The 22,335-nt window shown below is 38.8% G+C and overlaps 1 protein-coding gene across 1 annotated transcript in view; it reads right to left on the bottom strand.

The window, feature by feature from the left end:
• ZNRF2 (zinc and ring finger 2) overlaps positions 1–22,335 on the bottom strand; it is a 58,004-nt gene that overhangs the window by 6,675 nt on the left and 28,994 nt on the right. The window contains exons 2-4 of the mRNA XM_021548797.2: positions 20,769–20,864; positions 1,031–1,136; positions 237–314 (exon numbers count right to left, since the gene is read on the bottom strand). Of these exons, the coding sequence (XP_021404472.1) occupies positions 257–314; positions 1,031–1,136; positions 20,769–20,864 (260 nt within the window). The 3' untranslated portion in view covers positions 237–256. The remainder of the gene's footprint in view (positions 1–236; positions 315–1,030; positions 1,137–20,768; positions 20,865–22,335) is intronic.

Here is a 22,335-nt window from a genome sequence, read left to right as displayed (position 1 = left end):
CTTAGAAAGTTAATGCTAAAGGTTTCTTGACACTGACTTACCACTTTCCAGTACTAAAACTGGAAAGGCCATGCCATGTAAGGATGAAACCTTCTGCCTATATTGCAATATACATCAATCCTTACTGATTAATATCATAGTTCTGAGACACAGTAGTAAATTCACAACTAAAAATAAATAGTACAGTTACTTCAGGTAATCAAGCTATTTATTGTTGGAACATAAATAAACATTACCTAAAAATATGAATCTTGTCTTAATCTGATGGATGCTCAGGGCAAGATCTGTTTACTTCAAACCATTCATCTATGCAGCTGTTGGATACAAGACAAAATATGAGAATAATTGACATGAATTCCAGTAATATTAGCAGTAGGATATAAATATAAATTGGTTTCTTCATTTCAATGACTAGTATAATTTTATATTATACAAAGAAGTATATGGATATACACGCATCACAGGAAAAATTAATAACCCCACACCACAGTAATATTTGAGTATTAAACATTGTTGAAAATCTAAATTTCTTAAGTGTTAAAATTTTCTAAGGAAGCATTTTACAAATTACAGATTTTATACACAGGTTAATTCACTACTAACATTATCATCTTGCTTATGTCATTCACTGACATTTTACTTTCTGTGAAGTACAGACACTTATGAAAAAGAAATATGAAACAGGTTAAAAAAACATTCCCTCTCTCCCTGCACAACTCTATTAGCATTTGACAAAACTTAAGCCCACACAACCTAAGCTCCTCAGCCATAATACACATTCCTTCCTCATTCAGGTGATATTCCAAGAATGAGAAGCTTGTAGGAGGAAAAATTAACCTCTGATATATTTGGTAGAGATGCAGGAAGATGTCATTTAAAAAACATCTTTAAGGCTGCTACTGCTGTTTCTTTGTTATTTTTAAATGCAAAAAGCAACTATGTTTCAGCACATCTTTAAACATCCCTTAAGAAGAGTTACCCCATAAATGCAACCTTCTGAAATTTTATATCCATCCTAAGGAACACTTGCCCTTTATGATATATGCAGAGGCAAGGCAGCCGTGCTATAGTATCTCCTTGCTGCAGCTCTTCCAGGCATATTGCACACTCCCCAGCGTCTTTACTCAGCACATCCTCTGAGGAAAGAGCACAAAGTGAAATGGTTAAGAATCAGACTACTACAAGGAAAACATTCTTTATTCAGTACATCAAGGATGTCTATTGAAGAAGGTATTTTTTGTCCTGCAGAGAGGCAAGGATCAGTGACACACCAGCTGACTGAAGAATCATGATGAGAACCCATGCTCAGTCTTCAAAGTGGAAGTTAAGTTCAAGCCTGAATATAAGATTTCCCTGGCAAGGACTGTAGGTAAATAACTAGGTAAAATTTTTTCCTAGCTTCTAAACACTTAGCTTGTCATTTGATTTTTCTACTCTCCTACTCATCTCTATTCTATACATCTGACTTTCTTTCATCAGCCTTCCTGGTAACTCAAATTTCACACCTTCACTACTTCTCACCACACTAGCATGTTCTACATCCCATCCACCTTTTTCTCAGTGTAAAGTATGAAACTGCCAACTGTAGGAATGTGAAATTTCCATGAAGGAAATATCATTGCTGTATAGCTCCAATGAGTCCTGGAGACACTGATTTTTTTTGCAGAATTACCAAGTCCAAGAAAAAGGAGGAAAAAGTAAATTACTAGGAATGCAAAAGAATTGGCTCTCACTAAGAAGCTTCTGGGAAAACATATTATTTTTAATAAAAACCTTCTCTCTTGGACACTTCTCTTAACCAGAATGTGGGATGCAGAATTCAGTCTTAGCACGAAGCAAAACAGAAGATCACATAAGGCCCTCTTTGCCAGATGCAGATGAGAAGTCCCTGTTAGACACAACCTCACACTCCACAGGGCACTCCCAAATAAGACACCACATAGCAACCAAGCTGGCAGATCAGAAAGGTGCACACTTGGCAAAGTAAGTCCACATGTTCAAGTTTCCATGGCTTCATGGGAAAAGCTTGCCCTTCATTGTCAAGAGGCACTTGAGTGATTGCTTATGGAAAGTACCTTTTGCAGCTATGACTGGGAAACCAGCAGCTCTATGCTGTTCTCTCCTGTGGCTCCATCACCACTGGCATTCCAAACACAGAGAATGACAGACAACTAGGAAGCTGCCATGGCAGCAAGAAAGTAAAAGGAAATTATGTCTACATTGTTTCTGTTAAATGACAGCTGTTTTGCAGGTGCTTGGGTTTCTAAAGCAGTGCTTATTTCAGTCTCCACTACATTCATTAGTCATGCTAAAAAGCCTGTATAATGCTACATGTGTAGCACCTTCATGGAGATGTGAAAAATGTCTAGCATGAAATGAACTATTATAAAGAAAAATATTCAAAACAAAATAATAAACAATATACATCCACCACATCAAGAAAAGTTTTAAAATTTATTTTATGCACAGTAAACTCCTGTTATTTAACCAGAAACTGTAAGCTTCTCAGAACATTAGTGATACTAGGGAGACAAGGTAATTTAAAAGAATAGAAAATATTTTAAGAACTCTTACCTGTCAGCTTGCCCAGAAGAGGGTGCTAAGGATAAATACTTCCTTGAGGTTGGATTTTGGTATTTGATTGTTTGGGGTCTTTTTATATGAAGGTATTCTAATATTTGACCAGGAGGCAAATACTCTCCGGACATTGTCTGGCTAGAGAGATATATTTGTCTGATGCTGTCAGACTTCATCCTCCTAGACCACCTCTTTGCACAGCTTTACAAAAACTCCTGTGAGCAGTTTTCTTCTCACAGGTTATAGGAAGCAGCACCATTAATAATTCAAGCATGTATCATACATCCAGAGCATACTTAAGAAAAACAACTTTTTCCACAGAGTCCTTTTATCAGATCAGCAGCTGCTACCCAAACCAAAATGAGACTAAGATACCACTAGTGAATTAATCCCAGTCTCACTCCCTCAAGCACTCTCAAGAGGGAAGCATTTAGTCAAGCTTTGATAAGAGAAATTGAAAAGCTGTCCGATAAAAACACAGTTTATAAAAGAAAGCACTCCTATGAACAGCTCTCCCATAGTTCTCTATTGTACTTGTCTGGCTTATCCTGCACTCCCTAGACTGCACAATGCTTGTGTCTGAACTCCCACTGAGCAATTTAACAATGTGCTGCACCTTTTGGCTAACATTAGGGCATGATGCCAATTCAAACATTGGTACCTCCCACCAGCCCTGGTGTAAGTGTCTGACACTCCTTTTATTTTCCATCCACTATTCCTGTACTCTCCTTCTTGCCAGTACTGGCCCTACTGCACAAGTCCCTGGCAAACAGCTTGCTGCCCTCCTTGGCTTCACCCCAGGCTTTCCAACTGGGATGAGGCACCAAGGCACACACTGGGCTTTGCCCAGTCATGCCAGAGGGAGCTGGTGCAAATGATGGCTGGCACAGACCAGACCTCAGAAAACACGGTGCAGTTCTGCCATCTCTGCAGAAGAGGTTATGTTAACAGTTCTCAATGCTCCTCTTCCTCTGGAATAACAAGGAATCAGCATTCCCTACTTGCGTAAACCTCATGAATCCTACCTAAGGCTCTTGTGCGTAAATAGTGAAGGTATAGTGCAAAAAAACAACTGCTGCAAATGCCCATGTGTAACTCGCACATTAACATACTCCAAACACATATAATTAAGCTTATAGCTAATTATGCACATAGAGTGATGACAGCAAAACCAATCCTTCACAGGCTTGGTTCAGGACACCTTGAATCCAACTACCTTTTGACCATTTTAGGTGATTTGGATCATCAATCTCAGACACAGAAAAAGGACTGAATAATCCAGTTAGACCTGGATCTTTTCAGAATTTGGTTTGTACTTGTTTTATACAGCACTCTCCTACACCAACACTGGCTTGTATCAGATGGAAGTCGCCTTAAGGGCCATTTCATAATGACTTTTAAACATATCTGTTACAGAAAAATCTGCATATCATTTTGCACAGAAGCACTGCAGTCCGAAGAGGTTTTCTGTTTTCTTCTGTTCCTGCAGCAGAGTGATTCAGCAGATACATTTTATTTTAAAATTTTTCCCTTAAAAAAACCCAAATCAACAACAAAACACACAAACCAAAAGAAGGAGTAAAGCAGCTTAAAACTTCATCAATGTTATGATCAAAACATTTATATCAGTGTATTACCTAAATGGAGATGGGAAGAGGAAATAAAGCCACATTTTTCCATTTCGCCCACATATGGGTGCATACACAAATACCACACCCCCACATCCAAGCGCACTGCCCCTAATAGGAGGTAAACACTCCTCCACCTTCCCAGCGACTTGAGCTGGGAAAGCTCAAGTCACTACCCAAAGACTGGTGTCAAAAATGAAATCTTGCTGAAGAGTACAGTATTTCACTCCTGAGTCTGCCCAAATACTTCTTCCTCTTCTCCTCTATCCCTGGTTACTACTGTTTTAACTTTGGGTTGTCAGCAATTTTTCTTCCTAAACTTCTACTTTTATCTTTACTGGAAAATAAATTCTACAGCATTTCTGCATTTATAGCAAAAGTAAGTAGGAGAGGATTAAAAAACAAGCATTCTGGCAATTTTGCACATACTTTACCAATTAAAAACTTTTCTTAGGACTTTTGAAAATACATCTAAATAATTTCAAAAGCCACTAACTCAGCCATGATTAGGGTTATAGGCAATATCTGTGATTAAAGTGTCTTTAAACTGAGGACTGCAAAAGCAGATGTATTGCATACCTTCTGGATAAGGTAATTAAAATCTGTGCTGATGCTTTTTGTTTTTCCTTTTAAAACACAGGCAGATATATCCCTAGGCTCAAGAAACTTGAAGTCACAAATCATGAAGATGTCAATATATTTTGGGAGCTATCACCTTGTAGCTGCATTATTTTACTTCTCTCTGGGCATTCACTGGAAAGAGAACACCAGGTTAGAAACACCTTGACCCAATTCAGTATGACAACTTTTCAAAATGTCTGTATCTTTTCCTAAAATTTAAAAGCTTAAATATCCATGGAAGCTGCCATCCCAACTAGCTTACTGGTGAAGGACACCACGAAGGTCAATCCTTTTCAGAACACTACCGAAACTTAATAAAAACGTACCTTTTGAAGAGTATTGACACTAAAATTGGTAAAACAATAACCATTAAAAAACATTGATGAAACTTTATTAAATAGTACATATTATCATGTATTCATTACACATTCATTTAATTTTCAAGCTGATGACTAAAAACTGTCTTAATAAAGTACTAGAGACTGTCTCCACTTATTTTTAAATGGAGCTCTAGAAATCTATAAACCAATATATTTTTTCACATGTAGAGTGTGAATTCATCCCTATTGCAAAATTTACTCTACATTTTTACTGCTATCACCTTTGCTGATATCACAAGGAGTCAAGGAGGACCTACACATTTCCACAGGTACCTTACTATTCGGCAAGAAGGACGTGTGTATGTGATTACACACTTACCAAATGTTAATGACTTCATTCACTAAATCTTTATGGCTTCTGTCACATCTGTTTTTCTCCCTCTCCATTTCTTTCTGGCTGTTTCTCACTATGCTTTGCTCCTCTTCACACTCATTTTCCCTAAAATGTGTTCTCTCTGGAGCTGTATTTTCTATCACTCCTCCTGCCCTCTGTTATCTCATTTAATTTTCTGCTGCAAAGCAGGCACTGGAGAAAGGAGGAAGAGAGAAATATTTTTAACTATCTGATACAAATAATATGGACAGCCTTCTTATATGGGGTTAATGTCCTTGGGAGAAGTAGACACTAGAATGGAAGGAAAACAATTATGCACAGGAAGTGGTTCTCTCATGTAGCTCAGTGATTGTCTCTGCAGACTGGTGCTGTCTGTCTTTCCCAGTCCATCCTAAGCACTAGGAGGGCCAGCAGTTTCTTTGACATTACAGCTGGTTTTCAGTATTCTGGCTGCCACAAGAGGAATACTCTTGATTCTCCAGGGATCATTCTTGGATGACCAGGTCAGCCATCCTCTGCTGCTCAAAAGTTGAGGCAGAAAGACACTCTGAAGGAGAGATGATTCTTAAGTGCTCAGAGCTCTCAACAGAAGGAGGAACATTATTCAGTTATCACTGCAGATACTTATTTTGCCACTTAGCTTTCACAGCTACAGGGTCAGTCAGCAGATTGAGTAAGGCAGAGCTGAAGACATCAGCTAAGCTCACCTGTGAAGATTGTGCCTTCACAGCCAGAAGTTGAATGTCACTACCCTCAGCAAGGTAGTGAAGAAGCAGCGTGTTCCTAACTAGAAACATTCCTTTTTGCTCTAGTATAAGCCACCTCCTCTGGATCAGAAGTAAAAGGGAAGATATTTAACATCCAATACTTTAACCTGTACCACGGCTAAGCAGTTTTCAGGATTCACAATGCCACAAAATTGAGCATGTGAATAACTTAAAACAAAATTCCCCTGAACTACTTAAATCCAAATTCCCTTTTGTGCTGCTGGAAAAATCCAATACCCTTGTGCTAATCAAACAAGCACAGGTGGTAACTTTTTGAGCATACAATCACCCCAAACACCACTGCATAGCTCATGTGGTAATATCTAGAACTTAAGCAAGCCGCAAATCCTTCCCAGCCACAATATACAAAAACTAAACCTCTCCAAAGCAAGCTAACAAGCTACAACAAATGTGACACTTCATCAAACACTGACAAAGTGCTTGATGAATTGCTGGGTTGGGAGGTGTGGATGTTTTTTGGCATCTCACTCTTCAGCCCTTGCAACACGGCAGCCCATTACAATTTCCTACTCAAAATCCAAGCGTTATCCTTGTCTTCCCCATCCCTCTCACTGTTCAGTGTTGATCCAGGACTGAGATAGTTATGTGCAAACAGATATCCATCATGAAAGACTTCCTGCACACACATTGTCTACAGTCTTTGGTGCTCCCTCTTCTTAAAACACAGAAGTAAAGGGGAGGGAGCTTGAAAAACAAAGGGAAAGTCACACAAGAAAAATATTTGCAGAATTAGGCCTAAGTGGCAATACCTGTGTAGCAACACCAGGCTGAGATGGAAGGAGATGGCTGCAGAAGTTTCTTAGCTAACCCACATTTGAAGAACTGGATTTAAATTTTTGTGGGACATTCTGAGCTTAGTAAATTCTGAGAAATAGTTAGATGCTTCCTGTTCAGACAGATAACTATTGGGTCTGTGGTAGAAAAAAAAAAATACTTCCGGTGAGATAAAGATAAAAACTGAAACAATAGTGATAGAAATACATTTAAGTGAGCAGGAGTAAAAAAGTCTGTGTTGTGTAGTCATAAATTTAACTAAATAGAATTGTATACAGATAGCTAATTAATATAGAAAGCAGAAGAGATTTAGCTTCAGTGACCACAAGGGAAAACTAGCTGGAGCTATATTATACAGGGTGCTAATGCAAGTTATGATTCTGAAACAAAACAGAAAAATTAAATCTCAAGTATAAATAACACAGGTTTGATACAATGTCCAATTAAGGTATCTTCCTTGCAGACAAAATCATTTTTGCACCTCAGGGTTCCCAGTGAAAAGCTACACTTTGCAAAAAGGCCTGTAGTCAGAGAAATAAAGGTCCTCACTTTCCAGCATCCACATCCATAGCCATTCCTTGCTATTGTTATCAGTGTGTTACCAGCTTTCTCAGTCCATATTTGTACTGTTGACAGAAAGTGTTGGGGTGAAACAGGTATTGATAATAGAAAAATTCTATTAGTCCAACTGGCCATGAAATGTCTTTTCCTCCCATCTTGAGATTTATGGCTAGTGACTATGCCTTTCCACAGTAATTCAAGATTTGCTCTCAATACAATCATCCGATTTACTCTAAAACTTCTGCTTAAGTCTTTCCAACATCTGTTTAATCAGCCTCCTTGCAGTTTAAGATGCCTTTGGACATTAAATAATCTCAAAATAGCTAAATAACTCTCCTGTTGCACTGACAACTAAAGGTAAGCTCCATTCACCATATTTGTAAGTACCGTGTCTTTAAATTGTCAAATTTTAGTCTAGGTATGGGCCAAAGAGCTGCACCTGCTAATAAATTAACCACAAATAAACAGTCTTGTCCTCCAGAACGTGATGTAAAAAGACTTTTTGCCAGCCTTACCCATCTTGTACCAAGTCCCCACTTCAAGTGAAATTACATATATTTGTTTTTTGAATGACCCAAGGGGTACCTTGTTCTTGAAGAGTCTTCCTTGGCATGTTGTATTTTGTCCTGAGGCTTACTCCACTCTTGTCAGAAACATTGCTTCTGGGAGACAGTACTTCTAAATATTGTCTTCTCAGAAGTGATTGAGTGAAAAAGTCTTGAATGCAGCCATAGCAAAGTTGTTCCCCCGTATGAAATCACACCATGAATGGTGTACCCTAGCACATGCTGCCTGAAACAAAGCTGCTCATTGCAGCACATGGAATAGGGAAGCTGCCTTGAGGCTGTTTTCTTGGTTTTTCATCAGTATTACATGACCTCTCAGGTTATCGCCTGTTAATCTTGAATGTCAGGAGTTAAAAGCAGCATGTAAAGGGGCAAACCCACAAGAAACAAAACTGCAGCAAAACAAGATACCTTAGGAAACAGTGTAAAGAAAGGATCACTTGGGGAATACATCCTCCTTGGCTCCATCAGGGAAGAATGATTTACACTTCTCAGGGCTGAGTTTTCCATCAAAAAGGATCTTGCACCACAAGTATGCTACAAAAGGAGTGGTTGATTAAATGGCTAGAGGCAACCAGATTGTATTGCTGCCAAAGTCTGCTGCATTTAGAGAGGATTGTTTCTTACAGGGAGTTGGAGATAGAGCTGGGATGAAGGAAACTTATAGAAGCAGGCAAGAAAGAATAGAAATGAATCTGCATGGGATCCACACACGCAGATCTTCTATCACTTTTGTTTGTTCAGGAGTAAAACAAAGCAAAATATTTAAATGCTGCTTATGTATACCCACCAATCCATACCAACACTAAGAAACTGCTATGATAGATGAAAAATCAGCTTAGGTCTATTGAAAACTTGGAACTGTAGTCCAGAAATCCCATTCAAAGGTGGGTGAGCCATATAGTTTCTGCTAAAGCAACAGGCAGGGTTACCATGCAGGGTACACTCAAGAAAAATGTAAGACCTGAATTCCAGCTTGCCTTGCATAGCAGATAACTTCTTCATCAAAGGTAAAAAACATCAAAACCCAAAACCAAACAAATATAAACCCAAACACACATGAAAAAAAAAAAGCAACCCAACCACTCAAACAACTAACCAAAACAACGAAATAACCCCAACTCCACCAAGGCATATAACCCCAAGAATATTTATCTAGAAAAGCTTCTCTTAGTAGTAAATCACTTGGGTATCTGAGTTAATGATTTCATGAAGAAAAGCTACCACTGTGGTCAGGGGAAAGGTGAAGAATTCCTTCCAAATATAGTGCAGAAACAGGTCTTTTCCCATAACTTTACAGTCAAAAGGAAGACTTTACTCCGAACTGTAAGTCTGTTAAAATGAACATTTTTTCCAAATTCAGACTGGATGCTATCACCGACAACATTCTTAAAAACTTGGCAAGTAAGGCAAAGCATGGATGTGGCAGAGGAAACAACGCAAGATGTCTGTCTGACCAAGCTGAAGGAAAGATCTAAGCTGGATGAGATCTCACAAGTGCAGGATGTTGATGTGGTTGTTCAAAAAGATCCCCATTATGTTTAGGAAATCCCTTTTGCTTTGTCAGCTTTTTTAAGTGACTAAATTTATTTTATGCCCAACACAACAGAAGACCTGAAAGATTGCAGGGAAGAGTTTTCCAAATGGGGAGTCTTCAACTGTTCACCATCACTGAAAGTACAACCAGAGCCTAAGAAATTGCGTTGCAAAGATTTTCAAGTAAGATGTTTCATTCTTCATGGTCTGCAATGAACAAGGAGTGTGACGGGGACACGCTGACCTAATGAAATGTGTGAGAACTCTCACATGACAGAAAGGCAGATAAAACAAGCACATTAGAAAGCTTCACAGAAGGAAAGGGTAGGGCAGTAAGTGTCCGTGAACAACAGAGGCAGAGAGAGGGAATGAATAGAAGCAGCTCAGAAGTTATCTATCCTATTAGTCTGGGCAATATGGGTTACTTTAATGGGAACTTGTTTTGAAGTTGGATGAAGGATTTGATTTCATGTTTTGTTCACTTTGTCCTTTTTCAAGATCCTATACCAGTCTTCCTACAGGTGCCCTAAGCACAATGACTTTTGCCAAATCTTTTTTCCAGTCTTTTAACATTGGCCAACTAACTGACTCATTGCAAGCAGAGGAGTTTGGTTTGATCTGATGCAAAATGAGTGCAAAGGGAGGTAGCTATGAGCCTAAGGTGAAACAGGAGGTGGGGGGGAGAAAAAGCAGGTGTGTGTGTGACTAAGACACTATTCTTAGGGAAGATAGGATACCAAGCAACACACAATGAAAACACTGGTGCCAAAACCCAATTTGCATGAAGTCTGGCTTATTACCCCCAGTGCCAGGTGCTAGGCCTAGAAGGTACTTTTCCCAGCAGGCTCCAGATCAGCCTTCTCCAGATTAACACAATGTCTGGTGTTAACATACATACACGGGACAAGGATATAAATCACTGCATAATTTTAACTTGTCTGTCTTTTCTGTTTGCAGCAGACAGACTGCTTTTTACAAGCTATTCCTATTTTAAATGCAATTATCCTTGTGATATAGATGGAATGCAAAACATGTTTGAATGCAAAGGTTCTGATAAAATCAGATACTGAGTCAGAGTTTTCAAAGTTATCTCAGATTTTCTACTCTACACTAGCTCATTATCCAGTATTATAATTTATTGCAGCAAGCATAGAGATACAGTATTTCTGGTGCTAACTGGTACCTATGGGTTATTACTATCCCAGCGAGATACTGAGTATGTAGGTATTGTATTGCAAGAGAATGAAAAAAAACCCAAACAAAAACAAACAAACAAAACATCAATAAACTTCCTTTGAAATTTAAAGTGACTAAGTGAAATAAAAAACAAGCACAATTCCAACAGTACTCAGCAATCATGATCATTCACGAACAATAACACAAAAAGGTTAACATGGAAGATGGGTTTAAAAAACCAAATGTCCTCAAAGACATTTCTCCAGTTCCAAGTTACATGCCCATAATCTGGCAGTATATTTCTACAGCCATACTAAAGGTTTTTTTTTTCTCTTAGTTTTTTTCAATTAAGAGGCTACCAAAACTATTGAACACCATTATAACATAATTTCAGCTAATAAAGCAATAAATTAAAATAAACTTCCTTGGAACTGGGAGAAGAAAAAAGGTTAGCGTTAACCAAACTATTCCTTCCTCCACATCTTCATTCCAAACAAATAAACATTATTTATGGGCTAAAAATTAACAGCAAATACTACATTCTTGCTTGGCAACATAGGGACTATCAAATACCTAATAATACACATAAATAGTACCTAATTAAACTTCACACAAGGAAGAAGGGCATGAGGAACATGGTCCAAATGATGAAAATCTGATAAGGATTCAAATTACAGATAGCTGTTAGTGTAGGGTTAAAATGGAAGTTGAGGTTTTTATTAGGAAGTTTTAACAAGGTTTCATGAGTGTTAATATGATTCAGCACTGAAACACCAGTGAAGTTTCTCAAGTTTCAGCTGTGTGTTAGAATTTGGGGTTATTTCTGAAGCTGAGCAAATCTGTAGCCACGTGAGACAAAGTTACACAAACTGGGGAGCAAAGAGGTTCCCTCAGGGAGGATGGAACAGGCAAGTCTAGTATTTTGTACCTATGTCAGTACATGTTTTACATCCTGTTCTAAAATCACTGGATTTTGTTAAAAATACTAGAAACTGGTAATCTCTCCCCTGTGTAAGCAGTGATAAGAATCTCCAGTTTAGAAGTGAGAGTACTCTATCACACTAGCAGTGTTTTCACCCAGCTTGTTTCTGGAGAGTTTGGCTTGTTTTATCACTGGAATTCCCCTACAAAAGCTGGGCTGACTTCTTTTGTGCATTGAAGGACTGAGTCTTCAGCTCAGAAACATAGGACTGTTTAAGTAATCAAAGGGCAGCAGGTTTTAAAGCAAGATTTTAATCCGAAGAAAAAGAATAAATTACAAATGACATTTCAGGCAGTAGTTTCAAATTGATCTGCCCTTAAGGCAGTTTCTGAGCCAGAAGGAGTAGCTCTTATTCTTTTATACTTCTTTAGAGGAAAGAAGGAGAAAGTCCTCATCTGCAAATAATCTGCATTAGTTCCTGCAAAACAGCGAGAAATTTAGGGAAAGAAATACCATGAAATTCCTACACAGATCACTCAATCTCAGTGAGATGTACTCTGGTATTTATTTTTTAAGACCTAATGATTTCAAGTAGTATTATTTCAAAATCCAGCAAATGAAATCCATTTTCTATGATTAGAAAAAAAGAACGACAGACTGCTGCTAGCAAATGAGCAAAATCTTAAGGTTTTAGAGGTATCAGCTTTAAAGACTACAGAATTACCATAGAAAACCAGCAGAACTAGGAACATGATTTCCCCCGGAGCTAAGTTCCCAGCAGTCACAAGACTGCAGCAGTTGCAGCCGCGATTTATGACATCCTCTGCATGACCTCTCCGAGCTAAGGACTGATTAAGTGCAAGGCATGGAAGGTAGCTGCTGTCTGCCCGCATCACATGGTGCGGAGTCACAGCCCGGCGAGGGACAGAGCTGTCCCCGGCTTGCTGCAGGCAAGTTATGTAAGAGAGGCACCGCGACACGCAGCAGCGCAGGTAGCGGGTCCCCTCCGCGCGTCACCCGCAGATGCTCCTTGCGGCGCTGCTTCACAGGCGTGTCTGCCATTCCCTAGGACAAGGATTGGCGCTTGACTCCAGCAGCGCTGGCAGGGCAACAGCAGGGCAACAGCAGTATCTCAGGTTAAGGAGTGGCATATAAGTAAAAGAAATAACTTGAGCTATTCAGCACATGAATGGTCCCATTTTCTCTGCTTCTTGCAGAAACAAGCGGGCTTGTTCTATAGCTGTCAAAAGCTTTACTGTATTTATCCAGTGCTGCATATAAAATATTCCCATAATACAGGTATGCATTTAAATAAAGGCAATTCCAGCATATTGAGAAAAAAATGTCCTGCTCTCAAGAACTGAATTAAGTATGAGGTGACATTGAAATAATTTTGCCATGGCTTTGTTACAAGAAGCTCAGTCTAGAAGATTCAGGCCTGGCTGAAGGGAAAGTATGCAGAAAATACTTCTCTCCAAAGGTTTGTTAAAAGAGTAAGTCACATGCACAACAAATCAGAGAAAAATCTAAGATATTAATAGGTGTGATCTTCTCTGCAGTGTGTCCTTCTCAGCAGTATCCATGTCAACTTCAGTTCATTACAATAGAAAGAAAATCCAGCATCATCTATTGAGCATTTCCAACCTGAACCACGAAAGTGAGCTGTCATAGCTTCTTTACAAATCTATATCCCACATTTCTCTTGCATGAAAAGTAAAGTTCTTATTATTATAATAAGCAATATTGATACTTCAACCACCACCACTGCATCTCCGTGAGTATATCTTGCAGAGATAAATGGGGCAGTCTGGAGTTCTGGGAATTGCTGCTCCAGACATTCAAAGTACTTCCCTGTCAGTTACACTGTGTTCCCATTTGATCAGCTTTCTTCACAGCCACACCAATACAAACACACAGCTTACTTTTCTGGCTCCATAGCAAAGGGTTGACAGTTTGTGGGTGTGGAGGAAAGATAAGAGACTGAAGCTTCTCAAAGTGCTGCAACTCCACACTGTAAGAGACTGACCCAGTTCATCCAGTGACTGAGGCTGGAATGGGGCCACTGAAGCAGGTCCTACCTCCTCCCTTTAGGAGGCAGACACAGGTTGCACAAGTTGAACTACAGTGTGATCTTACTTAGTGACATTTATCAGCATTACTCTTCAAGATTAACAACCTCCCTTCCCAACAAACTAGAAATGTAACAGGCTGCTTTTGCAGTGATGCTCTTCTGTGAGGTACCAAAAACGGTTGATGGAGAGGTTTGGGATGGCAGGAAGGAAATACAGCTTTACTGAAGAAAGGGAGGAAGAAATTAAGCTTGCCACTGTTCTTCTTGGTAGTCTGGTTTGGAAAAGTAGCTATCTTTGGCCTAGACTGGTGAACATCAGTAAAAGTTTGCTCTTGTTGAAACATTATCAACAACTCCTAAAGGGAGAAAGTACAAACCAGTCAATATAATTTAATCAAACACTACTTTAAACACAATTTCTCTTCTTAAAATAGCATAGCCCTCCTCAAATGTAACAATGATTTTCAAGACAAGTTATGAGAAGTCTGGGCCAGTATTTTATTAATTCACAGAAGAACATCTGCGCAAATATCTGAGAGGAAAATTTTATTTACTATAATGATGTTCTACTGTCACCACATTAAACAGAATCTCGAAGTTCAACAGTTCTTTATATTTTCAAGAACTACTAAAGAAAACAATTTTAAAGCATTAGGGAATCTGAATGAACCTCCTACATACTCCGGAGGATGTTCATGAGAACACAAGATCAAAAAAGAAAGAGTAAATATTACTATTTTAACTGCAAACAGAATAAATGTATTTTTACGTGTTCTGTTAAACTACCTTTTAAAGTATGCTCTTCTGCCTCCCCAGCATCCCTGAGGACAGAGCACAGAACCACCTAGGGCAGAGTAAAAAACCAGGAACTTTTAGCCAGGCATATTGTTAAACTTTTAAAAATACAGTATCAAGAAATTCTATGGAGAATTTTACACCTTGGATAAAGTGGAATGTAAGAACTGATCTGCCTTAGCATTCTTTTGTACTGCTCTGCTAAAAGTCTAGTCCTATTAAAGGATGAGGGCAAGGAAGAAGGCTTAAGCTTTTCCAGGCAGACTGGCAAGATGCCCTTTTGCAAGGTCTTTCACGGTATGATCTCAGGAACTCTGGCAGAGAAGTTAACTTGAAGTTAATAATTCTTTTCATTCCTGAAGTTTTGACTGCATCAGTCAAAACAGTTGAGAGCATCAGCCCTGCTGAATACTCTTCCTTGGTGCACATAAGTGACCAAGCAAATCAAGTCACTGCAGTGGGCAGGACTACCAGAATCATGCATTTTGGTGCTTCAAACATTAGGTTAAGGTGCACTGTTTTTCTTTCCTTCTACTGAGAAATATGAACTCAGCAAGTTCTGGCATAAGTATCTTGCCCCAAAGACACTGAAACGGGCTGCAGTCAACAAACGTTGTAACTTGTGTTATTAAAAGTTAGGTCAGCCCCATTCACAAAGAATGTTTCCAAAATATTTTTATTTAATCTTTTAGGTGACTCATGTCAGTATTTAAGCCTCTGCTCTTGATCAAAATGCATGTTATGACCATAATTTCAATGCTGACAACTCCTATAGAAGGATTACTGCTTACAGAGATTCCAGCTCAAGATTCTGACACTTGCTCACATGCAGGTCTCAGCATATGGCAATCCCAGCAAGAAATGCTTTCCTCTCAAGACAAAACTTGATGCAACACCTCAAACTAATTTATAACAAAAAACAGCATGTTTAAATCAAAGTAAAACCCTGCTTTGCATCCTTGCTCATCTGAATCAATTGCACTGTTGTGGCCCAAGGCAATTTGAGATCAGCTCAGTTGGTCAGAGCATGGTGCTAACAACACCAAGGTTGTGGGCTCTATCCCTGTGTGGTTCATGCACTTAGGAGTTGGACTCAATGATCCTTGTGTGTGCCTTGCAACTCAGAATATCCTGTCATTCTGTGAATTTGGTTAGACGGCATGGGAACATTCCACTATTTGTGTCTGGTGATGCAAACACCCCAGAACACAAAGTACATTTTCAGACAAGAAGACCAGGCTGAATTCCACTCCTTTTTTTTTTTCCTTCTGGTACACATACCTTAATTTTTAATATTCTTTCTATAACAGTTTTCCACACAGTAATTCTCCATTTCAAAGAAATTGTATAAACTCTTAATATAAAATCCTATCTGTAATCCCTGCTATCTGTGATGTCTAATCGCCTGCTGTTTTTTAATATGTTAGGTCTAAAAAATTCACTAATTGTAACTTAAATAAAAAAATTGCAATGTCCTTACTTCAAAGTAAGGAAAAAACCTTCAGCAGTTCATGCACTGGATTTCTCAACATTGTTCCTCTCTGAATTACACTAGTAAAAGCTTTTCCCCTGAGTAAATATGCTGGCCAACAGTCAGACCCACTGCCACCTGTGAATTAAATGCAGAGTAGTCTGAGCAAGAGCAGCACTGATATCAAAGCAGAACCACCCCTGAGCGAGCAGCTTTGAGGAGATCAGCTTAGAAAGTTTCCAGTAGAGCACCATTCCAACAGAAAGTGCTGACTTGATGAAACCCAAAATATTCCACAGGAATGTGCTAATTCAATGAAAACTTTTGAAAGAGGACAGGCTGGCTCGCCAGGCCAGCCAACCAGTCTAGTGAGCTGACTGGCTCTCCCCAGCCCTCCAGGGTCACTGGCTGCCCCATCTGGCCAGGTGCCAGGCTGCTGGCCCTGTCCTCTCAGGGGCCCTCTAATAATAATAAAACTAATGGAGTCTTACAAAGTGTGCTGAGAAACAAACAGAAGAATTTTAAAATGAAAACCAGAATTATTTCAGAACCAATTGCAGGGTTTCATCAGAAGTTATTGGGTATGTTTGTTGCAAAGCAACTAAAGCCACAAGTCTCTCCTGTGTCTCCTCATTTTTTTATTTTTTTATCTTCCAGTGAAAAAAAGCGGTATCAATATTGCAACAACACAAAATAAGCAATAATTATAGTCAAAATCTAAACTTTACCAGGCACCTGTATTCATCAGCAAGGAGTTTAAGGTAAGTGGCTTCCAAAGCACTGAGGAAATTTATGTAAATGCCCATAACTGACCAAAACACAGAGCTACTATTTAAGCAACACCTTTCACAGAGCAGTCCCTAAGTGGGCTTCTTGCTTGTCACCATGACAAATTTGAACAAGATGATGCAAGGGGCCTCATTTAACACTCTGGAGAAACTCAAAGGAATAGGCTACACAATATTCTAGCAGTCTTTTTTTTTTTTTTTTTTTTTAACCCTGTCAACTAGCAAGCAACCCACTTTCTTCAAAAACTGTCTTTTGGCGACCTGTGGTTAACCAGTGCATGGGACCTACTCTGGCTCCTCAACAACTCAGCAAGTAACAGCATTTGCTAATTGCTAGTAAAGGTTTTTAAAGACATCACCAAACACCATGATGCTTTTTCCACAATACCATTCATTTAACCAGCTTTTGCATAAAAATGCCTAGATATCAGTTCATGTGTGAACATCACAAGTAGTTTAAGGAATGAGGAAGAAAGTTTCACAGAAAAAAAGAAAGGACTCTTTTAAAATGCCTAATTGAGTCAGCAATGAGATCTCTGTTGCAGGCAAGTCACATGATTTTGAAAGATTAAGGCTAATAAAATGTACTGATATATTTATATGAAAATCAGCACAACTTCCAGCACAGAGCTGAGACAATTTTGTGACCACTCTTTCAGAAAATACATGTAAATCAGACAGCTGCCCGAGTTTGCAGTTCACTAGCCCTTTCAACTAAAAATGCAATGCACAAAGGTAGCTCAGAAAGCAATTAGAGATTGGCTGGGAGGACTCATTAATTTATTTAAACTTCAAATCACAGCTAAGCAGTCTTGTGACATTTTTCTGGGGGAGACCGCATGCCTCAGACTCATATTTAAAAAGAAAGGTTTGTCTTCTCAGAATGACAAAATACATACAATTTGCTCCCTGGTGTTTCTTAGAAACAACAACTAATACATTTACAGTACCATGAGGAAAGACATCTAGAACAGAACTAGACATAAGCACAGTTCAATCCAACTGCTCAATCTCTAAGTATTTCTGCACCTGCAAAGTCTAAGGTTCCCTTCAACTACTTGCAACACAACTCAGAGACAAAAGAAGGTGAGGAGAAAAAAAACAAAGAAAAGAAAAAATACTTTTCCCTTCTAGTGATAATAGGACTGGGAAATATCAGTGACCAACACAACCAAATGAAAGCCTGGTTGGCTCTATTCTAGTATATATGGCATGAGGCTAAGATAACAATGAGAAAGTAAAGCATAAATACATGCCTTCCATTTTGGAAGTTCAAAAGTATCAAAAGTTCACAGCAGCATCTTTTCTCAAACAAAACTTGAGATGCCCTTGGCCTATGGCAAAAAGGCCAATTCATCAGAGATCTCATGATGACAAACAGCAAAACAAACAAGAAAAAAATGCACATGCGTGTAGACATTCATATGCAGGTCTGGGCCTGAAATCATGGCAGCATTAAGTTACCAATCTATTAATTTTTTTCATTAGCCTCATTAAAGGGACCACAATTATAACACCAAGTAATAACTGAGCACTACACAACTCAGAAGCCATCCTCAAATTCTTCATGCTGCAGTAATTTAAATAGCCAGCTACAGGCCATAACTTAAGATCTAGCCTATGACTCCAGGAGGTAACCAACTGGAGCCACAAGGATCAATGCACACTTCTCTGAAGTGTTTGTGAAAATGAGACTATACTTCTAAGTATCTCTCTCAAACCAGCCTAATTTGATAGTTTCCTTATTTCACACTTACATAACCATTTCCTAGAATCAGTTTCTGAGGCTCACTGTACAGCAGACACACTCCTAAACCAAGAGATGACACGCTGCTGTTAATTCATATTGCATTGCCCACAACCGCTTTTGTTATGCTGCAGACTACCCAGAGTGGCTTCAGCTGCCACTCACAGGTTTCACTTCTGCTTTGCTGACTTAAACTGTGTAAAGGTAACAAGATGGCCCAAAGGAGCTCCAACCAGCAGTGTGTAAGCTGAAACAATGCAAAAAAGAAAAAGGAGTCTGAATATGGCACCACTGTGATTCAAACATCATAAATGATACTGAGAGGTTACATTATGTAATTGCCATATCTTCAAACAAAAGTCAGCTGAGTGCACTCATATGTACATGTAGGAAGCAGCAGGGTAAAAGGATTTCAGTCAGTCAAATTTGTGCACACCCCATTAGATGGATTAGTGCCAGGGCTTGCTCTCTGCCAGTCTTCCTCCTTCTGCTCCACCCTAACTGATCCCAAGTGCATTTTCCTGCCCTGACTGGGGTGACTAGTGCGCTTCTCTTCTCTCCAGCATGCAACATCCCCCTTATCTTGTAAAATTCCCTTATCTTGTAAAATTCTCAGACCTGAATTTAAGAAGGAAAAATAAAGAGAAAAAAGCCCTCTTTGTTGGATGAAGTCAACCTTCTCAAATATATGTGTGGTAACACCAGGAAGAAAAACAAAATATTTATTCTTCTTAAGTACTGTGCTTTCAAATAGATTTCACAACTCCAAGCATATGATTTCAAATTATTTTTGTAATTATGGGCCAGTAGTTTTGGATAGCATTATGCTATCAAAAAATAAGATGGGCCCAACCATTCTTCAAGACTTATTTCAATAAAATGGTCCAGTGTAGAATACCCTAACAGCAAGGTGCCTGGAGGGTCAAAGGGTCCCTGACACTGCAGGTTATTTATGTAGTAAATACTTATATTGGAAGGGACCTCTGGTGGTCTTCTGGCCCAGCCCCTCATTCAAAGCATGACCAAATTAGACTAAGTTGCTCAAGGATGGAGGTTGCACAGTCTCTTCGAGTTCCTTGACCACCCCCCTCATTATGTCACATTTCTACTTAATACTGAATCAGACTCTTCCTTGATGTAACTTGTAACCACCAACTTTCAGGTTCTTGCTGTTCACCTGCAAAAAAGTCCATCTCCCTCTCCTCTCTGCAATTTCTTGCTAACTGCATTCTATTCTGACATCTGATGACTGGTGAACAATAATCTCATTGAAGATGCACTGTAAGATTTTCTGCCCAAGCAGGCACTAAAATTTCAGTAAGACTTTCTAATTCCTTGTTTCCTCAAGCCTTTTTGTGTGCTTGCCATAGAGCTGAGTGTCAGCCTAAGCCACAGTGACGGAACAGTTTGATCTCAGTGGCAGAAGTCCTGTTTGCCTTGCGTTAAAGCTTGCCTAGAAGGAAAGCTTAGTAGCAGGGGGAAAAAAACAGTGCTCCTATAGATGATTCATTTAATATTGGCCAGTTTGATTAAAACAACAAAAACATATAACCAGACTTTATGAAGTATCACATATGGAATCGAGTGAAAAATTAGAAGTTCTTTAGTTCCTCACAGAAAGTGTAATTTTCTTGAATAATGTGCAAATGCACAGCATGTCAAGTAACAGTCCTTAATAAAGTCCCCAGGAGACTCGATCGACCCACCCTCACTACTTGATGTCATTAGACGAAAGGATGTGTAAACTACACATATTTCAACTGGACAATAAACACACAGTGGCCAAAAAATTGGAATAACCACATTCAAATAAGAATAATTTTATGTTTGCAGGACACAGGCCAAACTATATTGGCATGCAGTATATAAAGAGCAAGTTCTTAGGAAGTAATTAGAAAACAAACTACAAGCAAAAAAAAACCCCTGCAAATTATGAGTCCACCAAACTAGTTACCAGAATATCTTATTAAGTAAAGGATTATCACACTGATGTTTAAAATTAATAAATAATTATCAGCTTACTTCTTTCTTACCATTGTAGGTTATCCTTGGTTTTGTCAAACACATCACAAGATGTAAATCCATTTCATCAGAAGATACAAATTTTGAACATACAGGGCACTTGAATCCTATGGAAAATAAAAATATGTAAGTGTGAGCATACTCAACCATGTAGCAAATATATATATATATATATATTCAAGCCAAAAAAGCTATTCTGCACATATAAAAATAAAGAAAAAAGAAATCCTGGAGGCTTTTCAGTTTTGACCTGACGTTTCTTTCATAAATCTTTCATTTCTTTCTTTCAAAAGATCTCAAAATGGCCCATTGTTTCTGGAAATAATTCTGTTGACAATTGCAAACATTGTCAGCACCTCTGGACACAAACTTTCTCAACAACTTAAGAACAGTTTAGGGCAGGAGCAAGAGGATAATATGACTTTACTAAAACAGAAATTACAAATGTATAGAGGACAGAGCCATAAAAATTTGAACTTGTGCAGGAATCCTGAATTAACATGTTCATTTTTACCAGGAATTGTACTGAAACTTTAACCAAGGATCTTGGTTTTACATCTTGTCATACAAGCTGCAGCATCTTTTACCAGTCTAGGGCTCTGGGAAAATATTAACTCAGGGGTGTTGCTTCACCTACTGAATCACTAATACTTCCTGTAGCACTGAATTCGTTTGACTGCTCTCATCCAATCCAAACATGACCTTGTTTAGATTTTGAGGTCACTGCCTCAGGCAACATGGGGTAAAGAATAATTAAGACAGTCTGGATTGTGATGCAACTGCATAACAGCCTATGACAAAAGTGCTTAATACCTTAATTTATGTCATTGCCAAAGACAGCAATCTTCCAGTTAAAGGACAAGATCAGCTGGACAACTTTTACAATCCACAGAAGAGCCTGACTGATTTTGATCTGCTGAATAATTAACACACAAGTGGGAGACAAAAAAACCCCCACCAAGAGGGATCTTGATGCATAGTAGTTGTTCAGGAGTACATCTACAGGCAAATTGTCCAATGGGACAACATTCAGCAAAAATATCTAATCTACATCCACCCTCAGCACAAAGGCACAACTTTTTCTCTGATGCTGTGAAGAATAATGATGCAGGCCTGTATAAAAGGTCACTGCACCTTCCACCAGCATTCCCATCTGGGCCTGCTCCCACATGTTTTAGTTTATTGCTTCTTGCTTTTGTACTTCTAACCTTGGGAGGCCACAATAAATGGAGTCAGTCAAGGATGACAAGCAACTTGACGCTGCAGTTTCAAATAACTGATGCCTGAGAATTTTCATCTTTACTGTTAATTATTATCCAGATGTAGATCAAGCAACTAACCTGAAACATTAGCACTTGAGACAAGTACTGCACTTTCTTTATCAAGAAAATGATGTATTTCTTATGGGCAGCTCATAGGAAGCAAGTCAAAGAGGACAGCTAGTAACAACCATAAGGAACTCAGGGCAGCAGCTGAACACGTGCTGGAAACCACTTCCTGAGATAAACTACAGTTCTGCTTCTTCCAATTTTAGTCATATCTATTTCTTCTTTGTGTCAATCCTACACTTCAGTTTAA

This window comes from Lonchura striata, chromosome 1, assembly GCF_046129695.1.
Source record: "Lonchura striata isolate bLonStr1 chromosome 1, bLonStr1.mat, whole genome shotgun sequence".
Taxonomy (NCBI): Eukaryota; Metazoa; Chordata; class Aves; order Passeriformes; family Estrildidae; genus Lonchura; species Lonchura striata.
Note: the sequence above shows the minus strand (reverse complement) of the source record. Positions and strands in the feature narration are given on the sequence as shown.